Raw genomic sequence first — 20,159 nt, 5'->3', positions numbered from 1 at the left:
TTCTGGGCCCTCCAAAGAGAACTAAGCTTGTTGTACATCCTGAGAGCGGCTAAAACCTACCAAACAGAAATGAGAGGAAAGATCGGCCAGGCAGCTTGCCCCCTCCCTGTGGTTCCTGCTCACTTAATGAAGACCACTTTGCATCCTGGGCTTGTTCCAAACCACTGCGGAGAAGAGGGAGAGAGAGAGTACAGAAGATACTGTTTAGAAAAGAGAAAGATGTGAGGGAGTGTGGAAAGGAGTGAGAAGGGAGAGAGAGAGAGAATAACAGAAAGGGGGAAGAATAAAGATGAAAGGACAGAAGGGAGAATGGTGAATGGAGAGAAGAGGGTGAAGAAAGGGGAGAGTGGAGAGTACAGGGAGGGAAAAGGCTTTCAAGGGGGACAGGCAGGCCTTTAGGGGTGGGGTGCAGGCCTTCAGGGGGAGATGCAGGGCTTCGGGGGGAGGACAGACCAGGGGAGGGGGGCCCTGGTGTAGAAGTACACAGAGGGAGGGAGGGAAGGGGGTTTCAAAGACACGTGCATATGTCAGACTTTGGGGGGAAGAAATAATGGGTCTGAAAATAGAGGAGAGAAAGAGGGATGATGGACAATGGGATTTAGGGAGGGAAGGAACAGAAAGGGAGAGAAGTTGGACACAAGGGATGGTGTAGAGGGGGGATAGAGATACTGGATAAGAGGGTAGTTGGGAAAAGAAAGGGAGAGATGGTGAACCCTGGGGTGGTGGGAAGGAGGGAGAGATGCTGGATGAAGGGTAGTTAAGAAAAGGTGGATCTGTGGATGGAGACGAAAAAAAGGAAAGATACCAGACCTCCGGGGGAGGGAAGGGAAATGGAAGGTAAGGACAGAGATGGAAGATGGATGGTTAGCATGGAGAAAGAAGGAGACCCTGGCAAGCAAGTTATCAGAAGACAACCAGAGCCTGGGACCAACAGGATTTGACTAATGACCAGACAACAAAAGGTAGAAAAACTAATTTTATTTTCCATTTTCTGATTACAATATGGCAGATTTGAAACATGTATCCTGCCAGAGCTGGTGTTAGACCGCAAACCTGAGCTAGGATTTAACAGAGAGAAGAAAAGTCTTTTTTGTTTGTTTATTTTGTTTACACCACAGCGCCAGTGTGGTTAGGAGAAGGCAAAGGGGGTGAAGAGGCTATAAAATAAACCCAACAGGATGTTTGAAAAAAAAAAAAAAAAACACCCAATTGGGCCGGAAAATCGAATCGAATCGATAAACCAATTCAATAGGCTGAATTGAATCAAATTTTTTTTCCTGAATTGGTCAGCACTAGTGCACATGTTGATGCAATGCGCGACGTCATCATGTCGACATCCGTGCATGCAAGGAGACCCTCCAGATGTGATCTAGAGCTGCCAGTGGGGAGGGGGGAGGGCTGGAGGAGGAGAGGTGCCAGCGAGAAGAGGCACCAGCTGTCTCTACCTACAGGACATGCCTCTCACCGCAAGAGGCATATCCTGTAGGTATTCAGCCGAATCTCTCCTCATCGGCATCTCAGTATACACTGGTGTATAGCTCTAATGCAAGCTTTTTGCATGGGCTTCAGAGATTGGTCTTCCAAAGTAGCCTGGAATACAACCTCTGAAAATCAGGAAGTGATGCCATCAGTTACACTTCTCTCTCCGTATCCATGGAGGTTAGGGGCAGAGCCGGCCCGCGAATATTTAAAAAACCGTGAATAATATTTGAGCCGGCTCTGACCCACCCTCCGCTTCCCCCCAGCATCCCTTAAGCCTTACCTGGTGGTCTAGTGGGTTTTCGGGGCAGGAGCGATCTTGCTAGGCTCCTGCCCCATGCAGATCACTCATAGGAAATTGTTGCCATGAGCTCCCGTTGTAGTCTCAAGACTATGGGAGCTCACGGCAGCAATTTCCTATGAGAGATTTGCACAGGGCAGGAGCATAGGAAGATCGCTCATGCCCCGAAAACCCACTAGACTGCCAAGGAAGGCTTAAGGGGGGGTCTAAGAGGGCTTAAAAATAGCCTGAAAAATGGAAATGGATCTAAAAAAAAATTGCAAATAACCGAATCCGTGGATGCTGAAACTGCGAATTCGGAGGGAGAAGTGTACTATGATTTTCAGCCAAAGAAACATCTGCTTTGATCTATACTTCTGGCCCCATACAGAATGTGTTATCTAGGGGAGTCTATGGGTTTATTCAGACAGAAGTATCTTAAAAATAGAAGGGCGTTAACAGAAACGGTCATACTGGAGAGTCAGTAGCTGACAACCTAGGACAAAACTCTGCAACTGAGCTATAGAGCTACACAGGAAGAAAAATGCTAAATAAAAAAACACCCTAGAAATTCCAGTACATATAACCCTGTACAGCAGGGGTTCTTAATTCAGGACACACCAAACCAGCCTGGTTTTCAAGATCTCCACAAAAAATATGCATGAGATAAATTTGCATGCACTGCCTTAATTGTATACAGATCTCTCTCATGTGTATTCATTGGAGGTATCCTAAAAATTTCAGTGATTGAATGCAGTGGTGTAGTAAGGGTGGGCAGGGAGGGGGGAGGCAGACCGCCCAAGGAGCCATCTTTGTGGGGGCAATGGAGCCGACGCCTCTCCTCTTCTCCACCCCTCCCTCCACGTATCTCTTTAAATGTTCACCAGTGCCAGCAGCATCTTCCACTTGCGGCTTGCACCAGCCTCAGCTCCCTTCTGACATCACTTTCTGGTCACGGGGGTGGGGGCAAGTGGCGGTGAAGAGTGGAGAGACGTACGGCACAGAAATACTGAGCACCACCGCCCCGAGCACCAACTTCCCTTGCTATGCCACTGGTTGGACGTGCCCCGAGAATGGGTTGAGAACTCCAGCTCTACAGTTGCATAATCCTTTCTAATTCTGGAACAAAAATTTCCCTCCACATACTGATCCTCTTACCTGTTTTCTGGGAGTCTAAAGAGCCATAGAAGAATTCCCACTTTGCCTTTGCTATTTGCTGGGCTCTTGAAGATGCTCCTCTGGGGTATGCCCACACAGCCACCTGAATTAAACAAGAAGAGCATCAGCAGGAAGTCTCTTCCATGCAGTGGTCTCAAACTCAAACCCTTTGCGGGGCCACATTTTGGATTTGTAGGTACTTGGAGGGCCGCAGAAAAAAATAGTTAATGTCTTATTAAAGAAATGACAATTTTGCATAAGGTAAAACTGTTAAAGGAAAGTTTTATAAACTATAAAGAGTTTAACCTCATGCAAAATTGTCATTTCTTTAATAAGACATTAACTATTTTTTCTGCAGCACTCACATTTAAAGTTTAATATCTTTTCTTTCTCAAAACTGGCACATTTCTATTACTAAATTGAAAATAAAATCATTTTCCTATCTTTGTTTGGTAATTTCATCAGTCTCTGGTTGCACTTTATTCTTCTGACTGTGCATCCAATATTTCTTCTCTTCTTTCAGCCTCCTGTATGCTTCCTCTCCTCCAGACCTCATTCCCTCCCCCAACTTTTTCTTTCTTTTTCTATGTCTGTCTTTCTCTGATTCCTTGTCCCATTTTTTGCTTTGTTTCTGGCTCCTTGTCCCCCCGCCCTTCTTTCTTTTTTCCTTCTGGCTCCCTGTCCCCCCCTTCTTTCTTTTTTCCTTCTGGCTCCCTGCCCCCCCCCCTTTCTTTCTTTCTTCCTTCCTGCTCCCCCATGTCACCTCCGCCGGGGAATAGGCTGCTGCTGCTGCTGGCGCCATCGGGAACAGGCCGAGATCTCCACGGGGCCGACCAACTCTCGCCGCCCGACGTCAATTCTAACATCGGAAAGGACGTTCCGGGCAGCCAGGCAGCGATTGGCTAGCCAGAACGTCCTCTCGACGTCAGAATTGAGGTCGGGCGGCGAGAGAAGCAGGGAGATCAAAGAGCATGGTGCCGGCGGTGAGAAGGGAAGGGAAGCAGTTGGGCACCCCTGCTCTAGACGAGCCGCGAGCCGCACTCTAGGAAGAACAGTGTAGGGTGGCCAGCTGTGCGGACCGCCCCCCCCCCCCCCTTGGTACGCCACTGGAGAAGCAGCGTGTCTGGCCGGCTCATTCCATTCAAAGCTGCGGGTGGCGGCTCCTTGCGAGATCCATGCCTGCATCTGAAGCCTCTCTGATGTTGTGATGTCAGAGAGGCTTCCGATACAGGAGCGAATAGCGCAAGGAGCCGCCAACCCGCGGCTTTGAACGGAACGAACCGGCCAGACCCGCTGCTGCTCCAAAAGGAAGGAATTATCCAGTCCAGACCGCGGGCCTCAAATAAAACTTGGAGAGCCACATGTGGCCCACGGGCCACGTGTTTGAGACCGCTGATTCCATGGGACAAGTCTCACCAGAGGATGAGATCTCAAAAAAAAGTAAAAGCAGAAACCCTTTCAGCTACCTGATGCTGGTATTCCATCTCAACAGGACTTCTGTGATTGGTTGATGCAGTCTCCTTGAGGATCTCTGAACCATTTGTCAGGGCTGTGAAGATGCAGTCTGTGCTCTGGTGCTGAGGATCAGGGTCCTGCTTTTTAGTGACAGGACTCTGTGGTAGACTGCGGTCGGCAGAGATGGTGCGTTCCGACAGATGCTCTGTTTTTGTTTTCTTTTGGTGAGAATCCTGGCAGTAACTGTTTTTTCTAGCACAAAGACTTCCCCCTGTCTCAGACTGTCTCTGCACCATCTGTGTGCTTCCATGCACTACCTGCTCTCCATCTCCAGGAGAAAGTGTTACTCGTGGAGATCTGCCACCTTGTGAATCCCTGGTGGGAGAAATCTGACACACAGCAGCTGTTTCACAGCAAGAGCTCGCTTCTGTTCCAGTGGAAGTCTCAACAACTCCTGAAGAGGTCAAGTTTTCATTCTGCTGTTTAGGAACCTGCTTCTCCTCATGACTGGCAGCAGATGGAACTCCATTTACATTCTTCACACTGGCTTTTTCCACAAATGTGAATGTCACAACAGTACTCTGGCAGGATGTGTGAGGTAGCGCCAGAGGACTCCTACTGCCAGGAGAGCACAGGGGATGACCTGAGCTGCTTTTCACTGGCGTGCAGGGAGCCGTCCTTCGCCCCGAGCCTAAAGGCAACTCCGTATGCTTGCGAGCCAAGGATCCAGTGCTGTTGTACATACCCAGATGAGCCAGCCTGGCCTCTGGGCTGAGGCTTTTCCTCAGCAGCTGGATTCTGCCCGAGTTGAGATTGGGGCTGAGAGAGCGGAGAGAACCATGCACAGCCTCAGAAGATGCTGCTGGAAGCCAGGGTCTCCTCGGGGACCCCCTGAGGGATCTTGGAGATGACAAGATGCAGTCCCCCTCAGGGCGGAAGCACATGAGTCCCGCAGCCTGGGCCATCCTGGACACTGAAGAGTCAGGTTTCAGTCCAAAGGGTGCAAGGCTGGAAGAGCCCCGTGATGTCCCAGCAGTGGTGTAGATTGTCTGTACAGCAATTCATCCTCAATGACATCTAAAAGAAGCGTAGAGAGAAAATCATTACACTTGAGAAAGGATGAAAACATGAAAGCAGTAGATTAAAAAAAAAAAAAAAAAGTTTGGCACTGAAAACTGCAATCTGATAAGAGAAATTTTATATATTCCCTCCCCCCCCCCTCATCAACGCACCACTTCTACCACTTCACCAATCTTTTCAAAAGGGGACAAGCTATTACAACCAACTGATTTCAGGGAAGCACAGTTTAGCACTTTTGAAGCTCCTCTTAAAGTAAGAAAATTAAAATTCAAGCATAGAAGGAGCTGTACTGCACTGTCGAATTTAATGTGAACAGCAGTAAAAAATAGAAACGGAATATTCTGTATGCCGCAGAATGAAACAGAGCATAGTTAAAGACTAAGACAGAGGAGTAAGGTATGGAGATAAAAATAACACATGTAATTTGAGAGAATAAGGAAGAAATATGAAATCAGAACAAAGGCCACGAAAGGTCCTGTTCTAGCAGTTCTTTTCTCTGGTTTGAAAGAGACTATGCACATATTCTCTTTGCAATAACATCATTTATCCTTCTAAAAGCACACTGCATGGCACCATCATTTTCATGGAGTCCAAACAAAGGAAGTTTCAGCAATTATATCTGCATCAGGAGTACTTTTACCTTTTGGAGTGTATTCCATTACGTCTTCAGAAATTATATTGATTGTTTTGCAATGATATCCATGGGCATTGAGTAATCCCAATTGATTCGAACCTGGACTCCTGATGCAGGCATAATTGCCAAAACACTGTCCATGTCACGTCCCATGCATCATTTCTGTATATAATCCACTGGTTGCTATTAAAGTGTGGTTTGTTTGAAGACCAGGCTCGCTCTGCTTCCTTTGTTTCAACTCTTTGGATTTGTGCAGAGCAGAATGTTTCTTTTTCCTGGTTGACTACCATTTTCATGAGCATCTTACCACTGCCACTATCCCTACAAGCCTTCTCTATCATTTTTCTCTTATTCCAAAGGCAGCAGAATGGGATGGGCCATAAGGGCCACCTCCCTAACAAAGCATCAGCAACTAGAGAGCTTGGTGGTGGGGCTGAAGATTAGATTATTTGGCGCCATTCAAACAAAAATATATTCTTCCTCCCCCTATCTCATTCTGACATCCATCTTACAGCCACATGCAGCCAATGATTACAGTTTTAGCAATCTGTGAGGGAGGGAATGGTATACCGACAGGTTTCCATATGAACATTTCCTCACTGGTGTTGAAGTTGAGCTAGGTCATGCATTTGGGTCATGCAAAAACCCGAGGAAACAGTACAGTTTAGGGGTGAAGAACTTATGTGCATGACAAAAGAGAGGGGCTTGGGTGCGATTGTATGTGATGATCTTAAGGTGGCCAAACAGGTTGAAAAGGTGATGGCAAAAGATAGAAGGATACAAGGGTGTATAGAGAAAGGTATGGCCAGTAAGAAAAAGGAGGTATTGATGTCCCTGTACAAGACTCTGGTGAGACCTCATTTAGAATACTGTGTACAATTCTGGAGGACACACCTTCAAAAAGAGTCAGTCTGGAGGAAGGCTCCTAAAATGGTGCGTGATCTTCATCATATGGCATAAGGGGACCGACTTAAAGATCTCAATCTGTATATTTTAGAAGAAAAGCAGGAGAGGGAAGATATGGTAAATGCCTACATGATGTAAATGCGCATGCATCGAGGCTCTCATTTGAAAGGAAGCTCTGGAATGAGAGGGCATAGGATGAAGTTAAGAGGTGATAGGCTCAGGAGTAATCTAAGGAAATACTTTTTTTTTACAGAAAGGGTGGTAGATGAATGGAACAGTCTCCTGAAGAGGTGGTGGAGACAGAGACTGTATCTGAATTCAAGAAAGCCTGGGATAGGCACATGGGATCTCTTAGAGAGAGAAAGAAATAGTTGTTAAAGCGGTTGGGCAGACTGGATGGCCCATTTGGCCTTTATCTAAGAACATAAGAACATACAATGCCTCCGCTGGGTCAGATCTGAGGTCCATCGTGCCCAGCAGTCCGCTCACGCAGCGGCCCAACAGGTCCAGGACCTGTGCAGTAATCCTCTATCTATACCTCTCTATCCCCTTTTCCAGCAGGAAATTGTCCAATTCTTTCTTGAACCCCAGTACTGTACTCTGCCCTATTACGCCCTCTGGAAGCGCATTCCAGGTGTCCACCACACGTTGGGTAAAGAAGAACTTCCTAGCATTCGTTTTGATTCTGTTCCCTTTCAATTTTTCCGAATGCCCTCTTGTTCTTTTATTTTTCTAAAGTTTGAAGAATCTGTCCCTCTCTACTCTCTCTATGCCCTTCATGATCTTGTAAGTCTCTATCATATCCCCTCTAAGTCTCCTCTTCTCCAGGTAAAAGAGTCCCAGTTTTTCCAATCTCTGAGTATGAAAGGTTTTCCATATCTTTTATCAGACGTGTCGCTCTCCTCTGAACCCTCTAGAGTATTGCCATATCCTTCTTAAGGTACAGCGACCAATATTGGACGCAGTACTCCAGATGTGGACGCACCATCGCCCAATACAACAGCAGGATAACTTCTTTCGTTCTGGTAGTAATACCCTTTTTGATTATGCCTAGCATTTTATTTGCCTTCTTAGCGGCCGCTGCGCACTGTGCCGTCGGCTTCATTGTCATGTCCACCATTACCCCCAAGTCCCTTTCTTGGGTACTCTCATTCAATAACATCCCTCCCATCGTATAGTTGTACCTCGGGTTTCTGTTTCTCACATGTAATACTTTACATTTCTCAACGTTGAACTTCATCTGCCATCTCGTCACCCATTCCCCTAGTTTGTTCAAGTCCCTTTGCAGTTCTTCGCAGTCCTCTTTAGTCCAAGCTCCACTAAATAGTTTGGTGTCATCCACAAATTTTATTATCTCACACTTCGTCCCTGTTTCTAGATCATTGATGAATATATTAAATATCAGCGGCCCTGCAGGACCCCACTCGTGACCCTCCTCCAGTCAGAGTAGTGGCCCTTCACTCCTACCCTCTGTTTCCTACCTGCCAAACAGTTTCTGATCCATCTATGTACGTCTCCTTCCACCTCATGGTTCTTCAGTTTCTGGAGTAGGAGTTCATGGGGCACCTTGTCAAAGGCCTTTTGGAAATCTAGATATATGATGCCTATGGGGTCTCCTCTATCCATCCGTTTGTTAATTTCTTCAAAGAAATGCAATAAGTTCGTTAGGCACGATCTCCCCTTGCAGAAACCATGTTGGCTGGTTATCAGAAATTCGTTTCTTTCAAAATGTTCATTGATGTTTTCTTTTATCGGTGCTTCCGCCATTTTTCCCGGGGCCATCAAGTTTCTATGTTCTTATGGAAAGTGGCACAAACCTGCTGAGAAAGAGGGGCAGGAGTGAGTCAGAGATGTGGTTAAATGCCAATCAGAGAGACTCTAGGGCAAGAGTACTCCTGGAGGGAGACCCTGAGTGAAGAAATCCTCCTAGGGTGCTGGCTGGGCTGCAGTACCTGTGGGGGAGTCCCAGAGAAGCGAGGAGTGGCCCTAGCTCAGAGATTTGCATCTGGGGTTAAGAAGTAGATGCCTGGGATTGCATGAGAACAGAAGGTTGCCTTTTTTTTTATTTGTAAAGACTCTGGTCCTGGGTGTCGCCAGCTAGAACCCAGCCATGATTTATATGTGAGTAGTTTGAACTGTGCTGAAGACGCCTGGCAAGATAGAACTGTTAAGAAATGTGGAAATGATTGTCAGTGTGGTTGAGACTGTAACATGAACAGATTGTGCTACTCTGATAACTTGTTCAATAAGAAAGCTCTTTTGACTTCCACTACACCTGCCTTCTTTGTCTGCGAGAGTATCATGCCTGTCTGTCAACCATACAGTCATCCTATCAATCATGTTCATAGACCACTTGACATAGGAAAAAATGTTCAACAAAATATTTAAAATTTGTTTAGCTTTTAGGTGCGACATAACAAGGAAAAAGTAGATGTCACTCAGATAGAACCTGACAACAGTAAATTCTCTAAAGATCCAGAGGAAGCTAGAAATTTCTCCTGGCATGCACCAGACCAGACTTGTCCAACCTATCGACCTAGGGCCAGAACCCGGGCCTCTATGTGCTTTTTTTCTGGCCCTCAGTAGCTTGATAATTCATGTAGTCTTATAGCATAAGAACATAAGAATAACCTTACTGGGTGAGACCAATGGTCCATCTGGCCCAGTATCCTGTTTTCAAGGAGACCAATACAATTCACAAGTACCTGGCAAAAACCCAAATAGTAGCAGCATTCCAGGCCACCAATCCAGGGAAAGCAGTGGATTCCCTTATGTCTATCTCAACAGCAGACTATGGATTCTCTCTTCCTTGCCATGGCTCAGAGCTCTGTAAGTCTGAGTCAACCAGTGCCAAAAGTTTGGATTGATCTCTGTTTCAAATCTCATGCAGAGAGTCGAGTCATGGGGAAGCAGGGAGCCCATTATTTGCTCTGCAACAAAAGCCAAGTGAGGGAAAAGAGACTGGATAAAGCTTGGGGGGGGGAGTATATGAGAGACAGCAAGTAGACTGGATGAAGACTGTGGGTATGTGAAAAAGAGAGAGAGACTAGCTGGGAGGGGATGACACACTGTTGTATTTTGCTATTATTTGATGAACCATGTGGCAAAATACATGGCTATACTATTTGGCCCTACAAATGTTACAAAATATAAAATGTGGCTCCTGATGGTCTAGTGCAGACTTATCCAACCTTTTTCTATCTTCTCTGGCAAAAAGTGTCACTTGATCAGTTCATATCTAAGAGAAGATGGGTGGGAGGGTGTGGCTACATGATCTTGCCATCTGTCTTCAGAGAACCCCCATTACAGGTATTCAATTGCACTTTCTCCAGTGACAGTAGGATGTAAGTAGCCAGGCAGATGGCGACTCCAAATCCGAGTGCTGCTGGGTTTTGTTTATGACAATAGATTATACTGGGTGGATGGTATTGAAGCATGCTTGGCAAATAGGTATTTTAAAGACCGTGTATTCATACACACAATCTGATTGTGATGATTAGTCAAGGTCATAGTGTGCTGTAGGATCTGAATTTAGTTAGACAAGGAGCCAGATACACTGATCTGGCAAGGCCTAATTCCAAGCATTCATAAGAGCATAAGAATAGCCTTACTGGTCAGACCAGTGGTCTATCTAGCCAGTATTCTGTCTTTGCGGAGGTCAATCCAAGTCACAAATAACTGGCAAAAACCCAAATAGTAACAGCATTCCATGCTACCATCCCATGTCTATCTCACCAGCAGACTATGGATTTGTCCAAACCTTTTTTAAAAACCAGCTACATTATCTGTTTTTACCACATCCTCTGGCAACGCGTTCCAGAGCTTAACTATTCTCTGAGTGAAAATATATTTCTTCCTGTTGGTTTTAAAAGTACTATTATGTAACTTCATCAAGTGTCCCCTAGTCTTTGTAAATTTTGATTCAGTTATAAAAAAAAAAAAATCCACTTGTACCACTCTAGATTTTGTAGACTTCAATCATATCTCCCCTCAGTCATCTCTTTTCCAAGTTGAAGAGCCTTAATCCTTTTAGTCTTTCCTCATACAAGAGGAGTTCCATTCCCTTTAACATCTTGGTCGCTCTTCTTTGAACTTTTTCAGTGCCGCTATGTCTTTTTTTTTTAGATAAGGAGACCAGAACTGAACGCAATACTCAAGGTGAGATCACACCACTGAGCGATATAGAGGCATTATAACATTCTTAGTATTGTTAACCATCCCTTTTCTAATAATTCCTAGCATCCTGTTTGCCTTTTTGGCTGCTGCTGCACATTGGGCGGAATACTTTAGCGTATTGTCTACAATAACACCCATATCCTTTTTTTGAGCGTTGACCCCCCAAGCTGGTCCCTAGCATCCGATAACTATAATTTGGATTATTCTTCCCAATGTGCCTCACTTTGCATTTGTTCACATTGAATCTCATCTGCCACTTGGACACCCAGTCTTCCAATTTCCTAAGGTCTTCCTGCAGTTTTTCACAGTCTGCATGCATTTTAACAACTTTGAACAATTTAGTGTCATCTGCAAATTTAATCACCTCACTCGTAGTTCCAAATTCTGGATTATTTATAATAAGTTAAATAGTACCAGTCCCAGCAGCATACCATTATTTACCCTCCTCCACTGAGAAAAATGGCCATTCAACCCAACCCTCGGTTTTCTGTCTAAGAACCAGTTCTTAATCCACAATTGAACATTGCCTCCTATCCCATGACTGTTTAATTTTCTCAGAAGCCTTTTATGAGGAACTTTGTCAAAAGCCTTCTGGAAATCTAGATATACTACATCAACTGGCTCGCCTTTATCCTCATGTTTATTCACATCTTCAAAGAAGTCAAGCACCTTGGTGAGGCAAGACCTCCCTCAGTTGAACCCATGCTGACTCTGTCTCATTAAATCATATTTGTCTATATGTTCCACAATTTTATTTTTTATAATTGTTTCCACTATTTTGCCCGGCACCAAGGTCAGGCTTACCGGTCTGTAAAGCAAAGGAAGAATGAACAAAGTCAAGATTTGGTGACGTAGAAGGGCACAGATAACAGCAATTTTCTTGAGGCGCAGATTTTAGGAGTAGATTGTGGGGCAAAAAGAGACAGTACAGATAATATAGAACTGCCAAGTGAAGAAACTTGTATACGAGCATAAGAATTTGGACGCAGGAACAAATGAGCCAACACATGTTTATATAATGAAGGCACAAAGTTGTTGCTGGAGAATGTGGTAAAATCAGTTATCTTAGCGGGGTTTTAAAAAGGTATGGATAAATTCCTAAAAAGGAAGACCATAGACCTTTATTGATTATTGAGATGGCTTGGGGAAATCCACTGCTTAATCTTAGGATAAGCAGCATACAATCTGTTTTTTTGGGGGTTTTTTTTAAATTCTTTATTTATCATTTTAAATTTTAACAAAATCAAAACATTTTGTACAGAAAGATTGTCTAATCGTTCATAATAATAGAAGAAATTAGTTTCCATAATACTAAAAATCTCTAAATCTAACAATCTCAAGTCCTCAAATATTGATTCAAGAATTTATGAGTGAACTTTAAGGAAATCCATTAATAAACCTATACAAGAAAAAGGTATCTAGTGACTGGTTTAAGGAGCTTATTCTATTTATCGAGTCCATTAGTAGTCCAATCTGTTTTATTACTTGAGATCTAGCTGGGTACTTGAGACCTGAATTGGCAACTGTTGGAAATAGGATACTGGGCTTGATGGACCTTCGGTCTGTCCCTGAATTCTTATGTTCTTAGGAAGAAAATGGAAGTAAAGTTGATCATGAAAGATGATTATAGGACAGGAAGTAAACAGGACAGAAAAAGACACAGTGAATAGACAGAGCAGGAAAGCAGAACCAGAGGTGCAGAATGAGATGATTAGAAAGCTAAATCACCAAATAATAAAGGTAAGCTAAATGGTTTTACTTTTAGTTTAGTAAAGGGTGTAATGGGATTTGATATATCACCTTTCTGTGGGGCAACTGAATTGAAATGTGTCAGTTTTGAGAATTTACCTCTGCTATGTATATATTGCACTACATAGGATGAAATGTGAGGGAGGTTCTTTATGCGATTAATTGCGCGATTCAAAATTTTAATTGCGTTTAATCATGCAATTCAAAATTTTAATTGATGTAAAGCCCTAATTAACATAGAAAACTAAAATGACAAGCAAACTCAAAATTACAAACCTGCAGATGTTGCATTATCTTACTGGTGCGTAACAAGGATATAATTCTCACACAAGTGAGAAACACAATAAATGAAAAGTAGTTTTGGGTATGGAAAGAATCGGAGGCAGTCTGGGGCTGTTTCAATAAGTGGCGCCTAAAACAGCAAGCGCCTAGAACAATAGTGACTGCTGCATGTCAATCACGTTTAGGCGCCACTTAAAGAATCACGGCTACCGGCGCCTAATGATGAACTTAAGCACTGGTAATGTAGGCCAGGACTTTAAAGGCCTAGATTTCTGGCAACAAGGTTCATCATTGAATTGTGGCTAGGGTTACCAGACGTCCGGATCCCCCCGGACATGTCCTCCTTTTGAGAACTTTTCTACCCTCAAAATTCCCTTTCTGACCTGCTTCTCACAAATCTTGCCACCCATCCCCAATCTCCCTTGCCAGAATCATTATGGTTCTCCTACCGGGAATAGCAGCTCCTACGCACATCCCACGGATGAGCCAGCCACTTCCACTCTATTAATGCTCGGTTCACAGTGGCACCTATATTGCACTTGGGATATATAATTTTAATTTGGGGGGGGGGTGAATGATTATAGACATGCTCTTTTCAGCTCGTTTGAGCTCCAAGGATAGCTGTCTTAATGATAAAGTATACAGATGCACGACAGTAATTAAATATATATCAAAAATATATTGATTTAGCTGAGTGCTGCAAGCCAACATTCTGTGTTTCAACCTTTTTATTAATTATTCAACATAGGTTAATACGAACAATCATAACCAAAGAAGATGAAAATGCACCCTCTAAGCATTGCACAATGGCATATTTCACCTGCTATATGAAGTATGGCAATGCTCAAAGTCACTGCCCAACCCTTATCCAAAAAACAGGAATGCTCACATAACATGTGTATTGTTACCTAGTCACAAAATCAACATGTATTAGTTTCTTTTGTATTTTGAAAAGCTTTAATCTACTATAATAAAATGCTAAGCGCGCATGCGCACTCTTACCGGCGTGTTCCCTGATCCCTGATCTGTAGGTCCGTGGTCGGCAGAGTGCGCATGCGCGAGTCTCCAGGACTGTCTTCTGTACTGTGCTGTGCCAATTGCGGGGTTTAAAAGCCGCCGCGGTGTGCCTCCTCTCACGAGCCACACCAGCGTCGGAGAAGGGTTCCACGCTGGCGGAGATCGTGAGAGGAGGCGCCACGGTACCTGTAAACTTTAAAAAAAAACCTTTGATACACGGTAAGGGAAGGGGGCGATAAAGAAGAGGACTCCAGCCGCGAACCGCCGCGGCACCTGTAAACTTAAAAAAAAAAAATTTGGCACGAGCAGACAAGACCATGGGAAGGGAAGGGAAGGGGGGGCCGACAAAGAAGAGGACTCCAGCCGCGAGCTGCAAGGAAGAAGCTGGGCCTGCCTGCCTGCGGGGAACGCTATAAGGGAAGGGGGGCCATGGAGCAGGCTAGATCGCGGGAAGGGAAGGGGGAGGAGCCGAACAGAGCAGCCAGATCGCAGCAGGCCAGAATGCGGGGGAGGGGCCAAACGGAGGAGGCCAGATCGCGGTAAGAGAAGGGAAGGTGGGGTGGGGGAAAATGCTGCTACTGCTGCACAGAGACCTGGAGGGGAAGGCAAATACTGCTGCTGCACAGGGAAGTGGGGGGGGAATGCTGTTGCTGCTCCACAGGGAAGTGGGGTGGAAATGCTGCTGCACAGGGAAATAGAGGGAAATAATGACAGACAGCAGGAGGGAGAGAGACAGACAGAAAGGAAGAAAGACATAGGGACAAGGAAAAGGACAGAAAGACAGACAGAGAAAGGGGGCCAAGGAGAGAGAGAGAGAGAGAGACAGACAGACAGACAGACAGAAAGAAAGACAAACATATATTCTAGCACCTGTTAATGTAATGGGCTTAAAGACTAGTAATAATAATAACTTTATTTTTCTATACCGCCAACACCCAAAGAGTTCTAGGCGGTTCACAAAGTAAGAAGACTCAACAATTCAGTGATGAAAAAAAACACATTAGAAACCACAGTACAATATGCCATTTTATAAAACTATAGTATGAATTCTATGATATAATCATCGATCAAGTAACAAATTTTTTAAACAAATAAGTCTTAACCAATTTCCTGAAAGTGCAATAAGATGCAGTCTGTCGAATCATATCGTCTAACCAAACTTGAACTTTGCCTGCTTAATAGGCCAAGGTTCTATCAAAAAACTTTTTTAACGGCAATTTTTGGGATTAGGAAAGGTAAATAAACCAGAGCATCGAGTAGATTTAGTCAGACTATACAATTCAAAATGAGAAAAAAGGTAATCCAATATAAACAGATTAGATAGGCCCATATGAACTTTATGTGCCTTCACTTTTCTCTGTTTCTATGTTCAATAAAAAATAACAAGAGAGAGCAAGGCAGATAATGATACCCCAAGAGATTTGTCCCAATATTATCCCAATGAGAAGCAGGTTAACAAACCTCCCCCTCTTGTTTCTCTACTTTCTCTGTCCTAAAGAGAGCTGTTATATTTTCCATATTAAAAACTCATGAAACTTAATGTTACTTATGATTCCAAAAGTATTTGTGCCCAGGTTTGTATTAAGTCAGGCCCTTGCTGTAGAGCCTAAAACTGAACTATACAATTGTTGAATTAAATTCTCCATGTAAGAGAACTAACTATACTAACCCAATATGCTTCTGGATTCAGGACCATACCAATTTAATGTAGAGAGAAGGAGTATATTATTATTCTACAGCAGGGGTGCCCAAAACGTTGACGCGATCTACCAGTCGATTGTAAAGGCAACGCCGGTAGATCGCAGAGCCAGTGTTCTTCTTAGCGTATTCCCTCATGGTCACTGTCTCATCTTTAAAGTAATTACGGCAGCCTGCAGAGCAAACGTAGCAGGCTGCCGTCAGCCTCTGAAGCACGAACCTTCTGCGGCGGTCCTGCCCCGACGTCAGAGAAAGTGCGGGACCGCGGCAGAGGGAATGTGCTACAGATGCCGATAGCAGCCTGCTACGTTCGCTCTGCAGGCTGCCATTCACTGTAGCAGTGACAAATTTAACCTGTAAACTGAGTATTACAGATACAGGCAGTCCCCGGATTAAGAACGGGCTTCATTTTTTTAAACTGTTCTTAAGTTGAATTTGTATGTAACTTGGATCTTAGTATTTTTCACACCTTCTCCACCTCTTTGAGGCCCCTCTTGCATCCCTTTCCATCCATCCCACTGTTCTCTCTCCACCACCACATCCAACATTACTCCCTCTCATCTCTCTTTTCCCCATGCATCTCTACCTCACTCCTCTCCCTCCACCATGTCCAATAATTTTCTCTCCCTCTTTATGCCCAACAATTCTCCTCTTTTTTCATCTCCCCAGAAAAGTGAAAGGGTGAACTTTGGGGTGAAAGGATTGGGAGGGTTTCATTTATAAGAGTGGGGTGAATGGTATATTAAATGTGAATGCAATGATGTTGCAATTTATTAAAAAGATATTAAATATTTGAAAGATAAATTAATAGTGTTGGTGTAATAGCGATTTTGAGTAAGAAAATTAAAGAGGTACAACAGAAGGAATGGGTGCACACACGTGACAGGAGGGCTCAGGAAGAAGCGGGGGGCAGAGAGGAGCAAGACGGCGCCCAGGAAGGACCGCGCTCCCCTTACTACACCATTGATTCTACCTAAGTGCTTTTCTACAAATATCTGCTTTATATAGTACATATTTGAAAGAAGGTCATACGTGGGGTAGACCAAAGGCAGACCATAGACGTGACTCCCATTTACAATGGCAACTTACAAGATACTGCAAGTTATGTCCATCCCTGCTGCATTTGTGTCAGACATAGAGCCGACATAAGGAGAAATTTAAGACTTACCTGATAATTTTCTTTCCATTAGTGCTTTACCCTATTCCAGAACTTGTGGGACATAGTTGTGTCCATCGACCTGCAGGTGGAGATAGAAAACACTAAACTGAGCCCATTATATCTACCCAGATCCTCATGTATTTATGTAAAAAAGCAGAAAGAAACAAAAGGGAGAAAGAACAAATAACAGGTAGAACCTCAACAACAGTGGGTAAAAGATTGGGAGGCAACAAGTTACAACAAGTCTTGCTCATCCTCACAACTTACAACACGACTTGCTAATCCTCCTCTCTCGAGCCTTCCCTGGAGGGTTGGGAAACTATATTGCACCTAGTTGCTCACCTCAAGGCAGACAATGATGTGAGCTGCCACATCTTCCAACAGACACAGATATTCAGGTGGGCTGCTGGAATAGGGGGAAGCACTAATGGAAAGAAAATGATCAGGTAAGTCTTCATTTCTCTTTCCATAGCGCAACTTCACACTATTCTAGAACTTGTAGGATGTTCAAAAGCAATCCCTAGCCAGGGTGGGACCCTGGGCCTGCCACCCACAAAACTGACACTCTAAATCCCGTGTCAGACCGGTCTGCCACATCCACCCTGTAATGTTTCACAAAGGAATACAGCAAAGCTCAGGTCGCTGCCCTACAGATTTTCATCGGTGACGTCAAAGCCGATTCTACCCAAGACGCTGCTGCTCACCACTTAGAATGTGCCTTCAAGACCTATGGTGGCTGCTTGCCCTTTAGTAAGCTGAAAGGATGACCTTTCTTCAGCCATCTCACGATCATGGCTTTCAACACCATTTCCCCCTTGTTCTGCTTGTCAAAGAATATGAAAAGATGATCTGACTGCAGAACCTCATTGGTGACCTCCAAGCACCTGAGTAGCATGTGGCAGACATCCAGAAGAAGCAATGAATGTGAGTATAAATGCCAAAATTCCTTCTAAGCACTATTCTGCAAATACATACAGTCTAGCTGGGACTCACACTTACACATATAGACGTTACATGCATATCCCTGGCATTTAGGTGAATAAACTTAATACCAGCTCTAAGGCTGCTGTTAAGTGCTAACATCTAATTATAGTGCATATTTTTAATGTTATGCTAGGATTCTATAAAGAAAAGTAAGCACCTACATTCCTTTCTAGAATAGGCTCCAACCAGGTGTTCTCTAGGTGCAAATTTTTTGCTGTCCCCTAAGTACATATTTGTTTGCTCCACCCACATTAAACCTGAACTCCACTCTTGCACATTGCTCCACCCACATTCGACTTGAACTCCACCCTTGCACATACCCGCTGGCAACATAAGTGACATGTTAGAGTGGTACTTTTGCCCCATTCAGTACTGTATGAGTTTATGTATGCACGTATTTTTCACATTTGCAGGTTATATGACTAAAACATTCCAAAATGTGTGCCTATTTTACTACTTAAAAGTGCATGATAAAATTACTCTCACTGTGTGAACTGATGGAGCAGGCTTCCATCAAGGTTTTTTTCATACTAGGTCAGTCCAATGGTCCATCAAGCAAAGCATCCTATCTCCATCAGTGGCCAATCCAGATCACAAGGAACTGACAGGTTCCCAGAAAGTAAATCCTATTTCATCTGTTCTATACCCAGGGATAACTTGTGGGTTTCCCCAAATCTGCACAGCTAATAATGGTGTGTGGACATTTCCTTCTGGAGCTTGTCTAAAAGCTAAGTGTTTTCGCCACTTCCTCTGGAAACAAATTCCAGTTTGTGTGTTGAGTGAAAACTATTTTCATCAATTTTTTTAAAGTGTCACCTATTAGCACAATGAAAAAAATCCTTAGGGACTCACAGTCAGTCTTAGTGAGGTAGAAATGTAAGTAATGCTGAGAATACTGTAGATTTTTTTTTATATATATAGCACTTTTCATAGAGGGTACATCCTAAAGAGTTTTGCTAGTTGTAGCATATGGTGATGCACTATATAAAGTAAACAAAGTTTAAATCACCTGCTCTGCATTGCCTCCCAATCTTTTACTCCCTGTCTTAACTCTTTACTAGCTGCTCTGCTCTCCAATCCAGGCAGAGGACCTTATCAGCATTCTCAATGAATATAGCTTATGTTGCCCTGTGGCTCTGCAAGGCAGTGACGCTTCCGTCTGTGAGCCCCAAGAAGATAGAAGGCGATTTTGAAATTCATCTCTGCAAACCTGCAGCATCAAAGCAGTCCTTTCCCAAAGGCAACCAGTCCCTAGGTACCCTCCATGTCCTTAGAACAACCTCAGTCTCAGGCAAAATAACAGACGCTCTAACTGGACGCTTTAAGAGTTACCACCAAGTCAACCCCTCTTATTATTAATGGAACACGCAAGCTCACAAACTTAAGGCAGCGATTCTCATCCCGACTCCAATGCACCTCCCCCTACATTAAAATTCTTCATGCAACTGGAGAATAATGAGCAGGTCTTTCCCTCCAACAGCCAGGCAGCATTGGGCAACCGCTTTGTAGAGCAAGTTCCTGGACTGGAGAGCCCGCATCTGACGAAGCTTAGTTTTAAGCGGTCTAGAAATAATCTAAATAAAGAGATCTGTCCTCTGCTGGGATTTTCCAGCCCGATCTGCTCATTGTGCATCAGGAGGGAAGAGACGGATGCATCGCCTGTCCTTATCTAGCCTTAGTACTCGGCACTTACCCCCAGCCTCCTGCTACTACCGCTGATGCTTCACCCCCCGCAGGTGCATTATGGCAAGTTCGCGGCAGATGCCCTACAGATCGCTGCGCAGTCTCGTTTTTAACGCGTTTCCCCCTGCAAAATTCCATCCGGCTTCTGCCCGCCCCCCTCTCCTTGTCAGTCAAAGCTTGCAGCGGGCGGATCAGCCAATGAGGGCTGCTGCCCCGCCCCCTCACGTTAGCTCCCGATTGGAAGAGAGGTTTAATGCCTCGTGCTCTTCAGACAGCTGGAGGCAAGGTCAGGAGTAGTCGCTAAAATGCTGTTGTAGCATCCTTCTAACCAACAGTTCAGGTCTTCCTGACAAACCTTTCTCAAATAGGTCTTTGGGTTTTCTGGGAGGGGTTGTTTTTTTTTTTTTTTAACTCATTTT

The 20,159-nt window shown here is 44.3% G+C and overlaps 1 protein-coding gene across 7 annotated transcripts in view; it reads right to left on the bottom strand.

The window, feature by feature from the left end:
• Window positions 1-19,883, bottom strand: part of LOC117360112 (PH and SEC7 domain-containing protein 1-like) — a 350,510-nt gene extending 330,627 nt beyond the window's left edge. For 4 of the 7 annotated variants that reach the window (XR_004539359.1, XM_033943787.1, XM_033943791.1 and 1 more), the window contains exons 1-3: window positions 19,751-19,883; window positions 4,384-5,449; window positions 2,918-3,020 (exon numbers count right to left, since the gene is read on the bottom strand). Coding sequence is in view for 6 of the 7 variants with exons in the window: in XM_033943787.1 (XP_033799678.1) it covers window positions 2,918-3,020; window positions 4,384-5,337 (1,057 nt within the window). In the remaining variant the exon portion in view is untranslated. Of the gene's footprint in view, window positions 1-2,917; window positions 3,021-4,383; window positions 5,450-17,082; window positions 17,153-19,483; window positions 19,594-19,750 lie in introns of those variants that run through there. The other 3 variants (XM_033943788.1, XM_033943789.1, XM_033943790.1) reach the window with 3 other exon arrangements.
• Window positions 19,884-20,159: the final 276 nt, after the last annotated feature.

This window comes from Geotrypetes seraphini, chromosome 4, assembly GCF_902459505.1.
Source record: "Geotrypetes seraphini chromosome 4, aGeoSer1.1, whole genome shotgun sequence".
In the NCBI taxonomy this organism is placed as follows: Eukaryota; Metazoa; Chordata; class Amphibia; order Gymnophiona; family Dermophiidae; genus Geotrypetes; species Geotrypetes seraphini.
The sequence above is the reverse complement of the archived record's forward strand: the minus strand, read 5'-3'. Positions and strand labels throughout refer to the sequence as shown.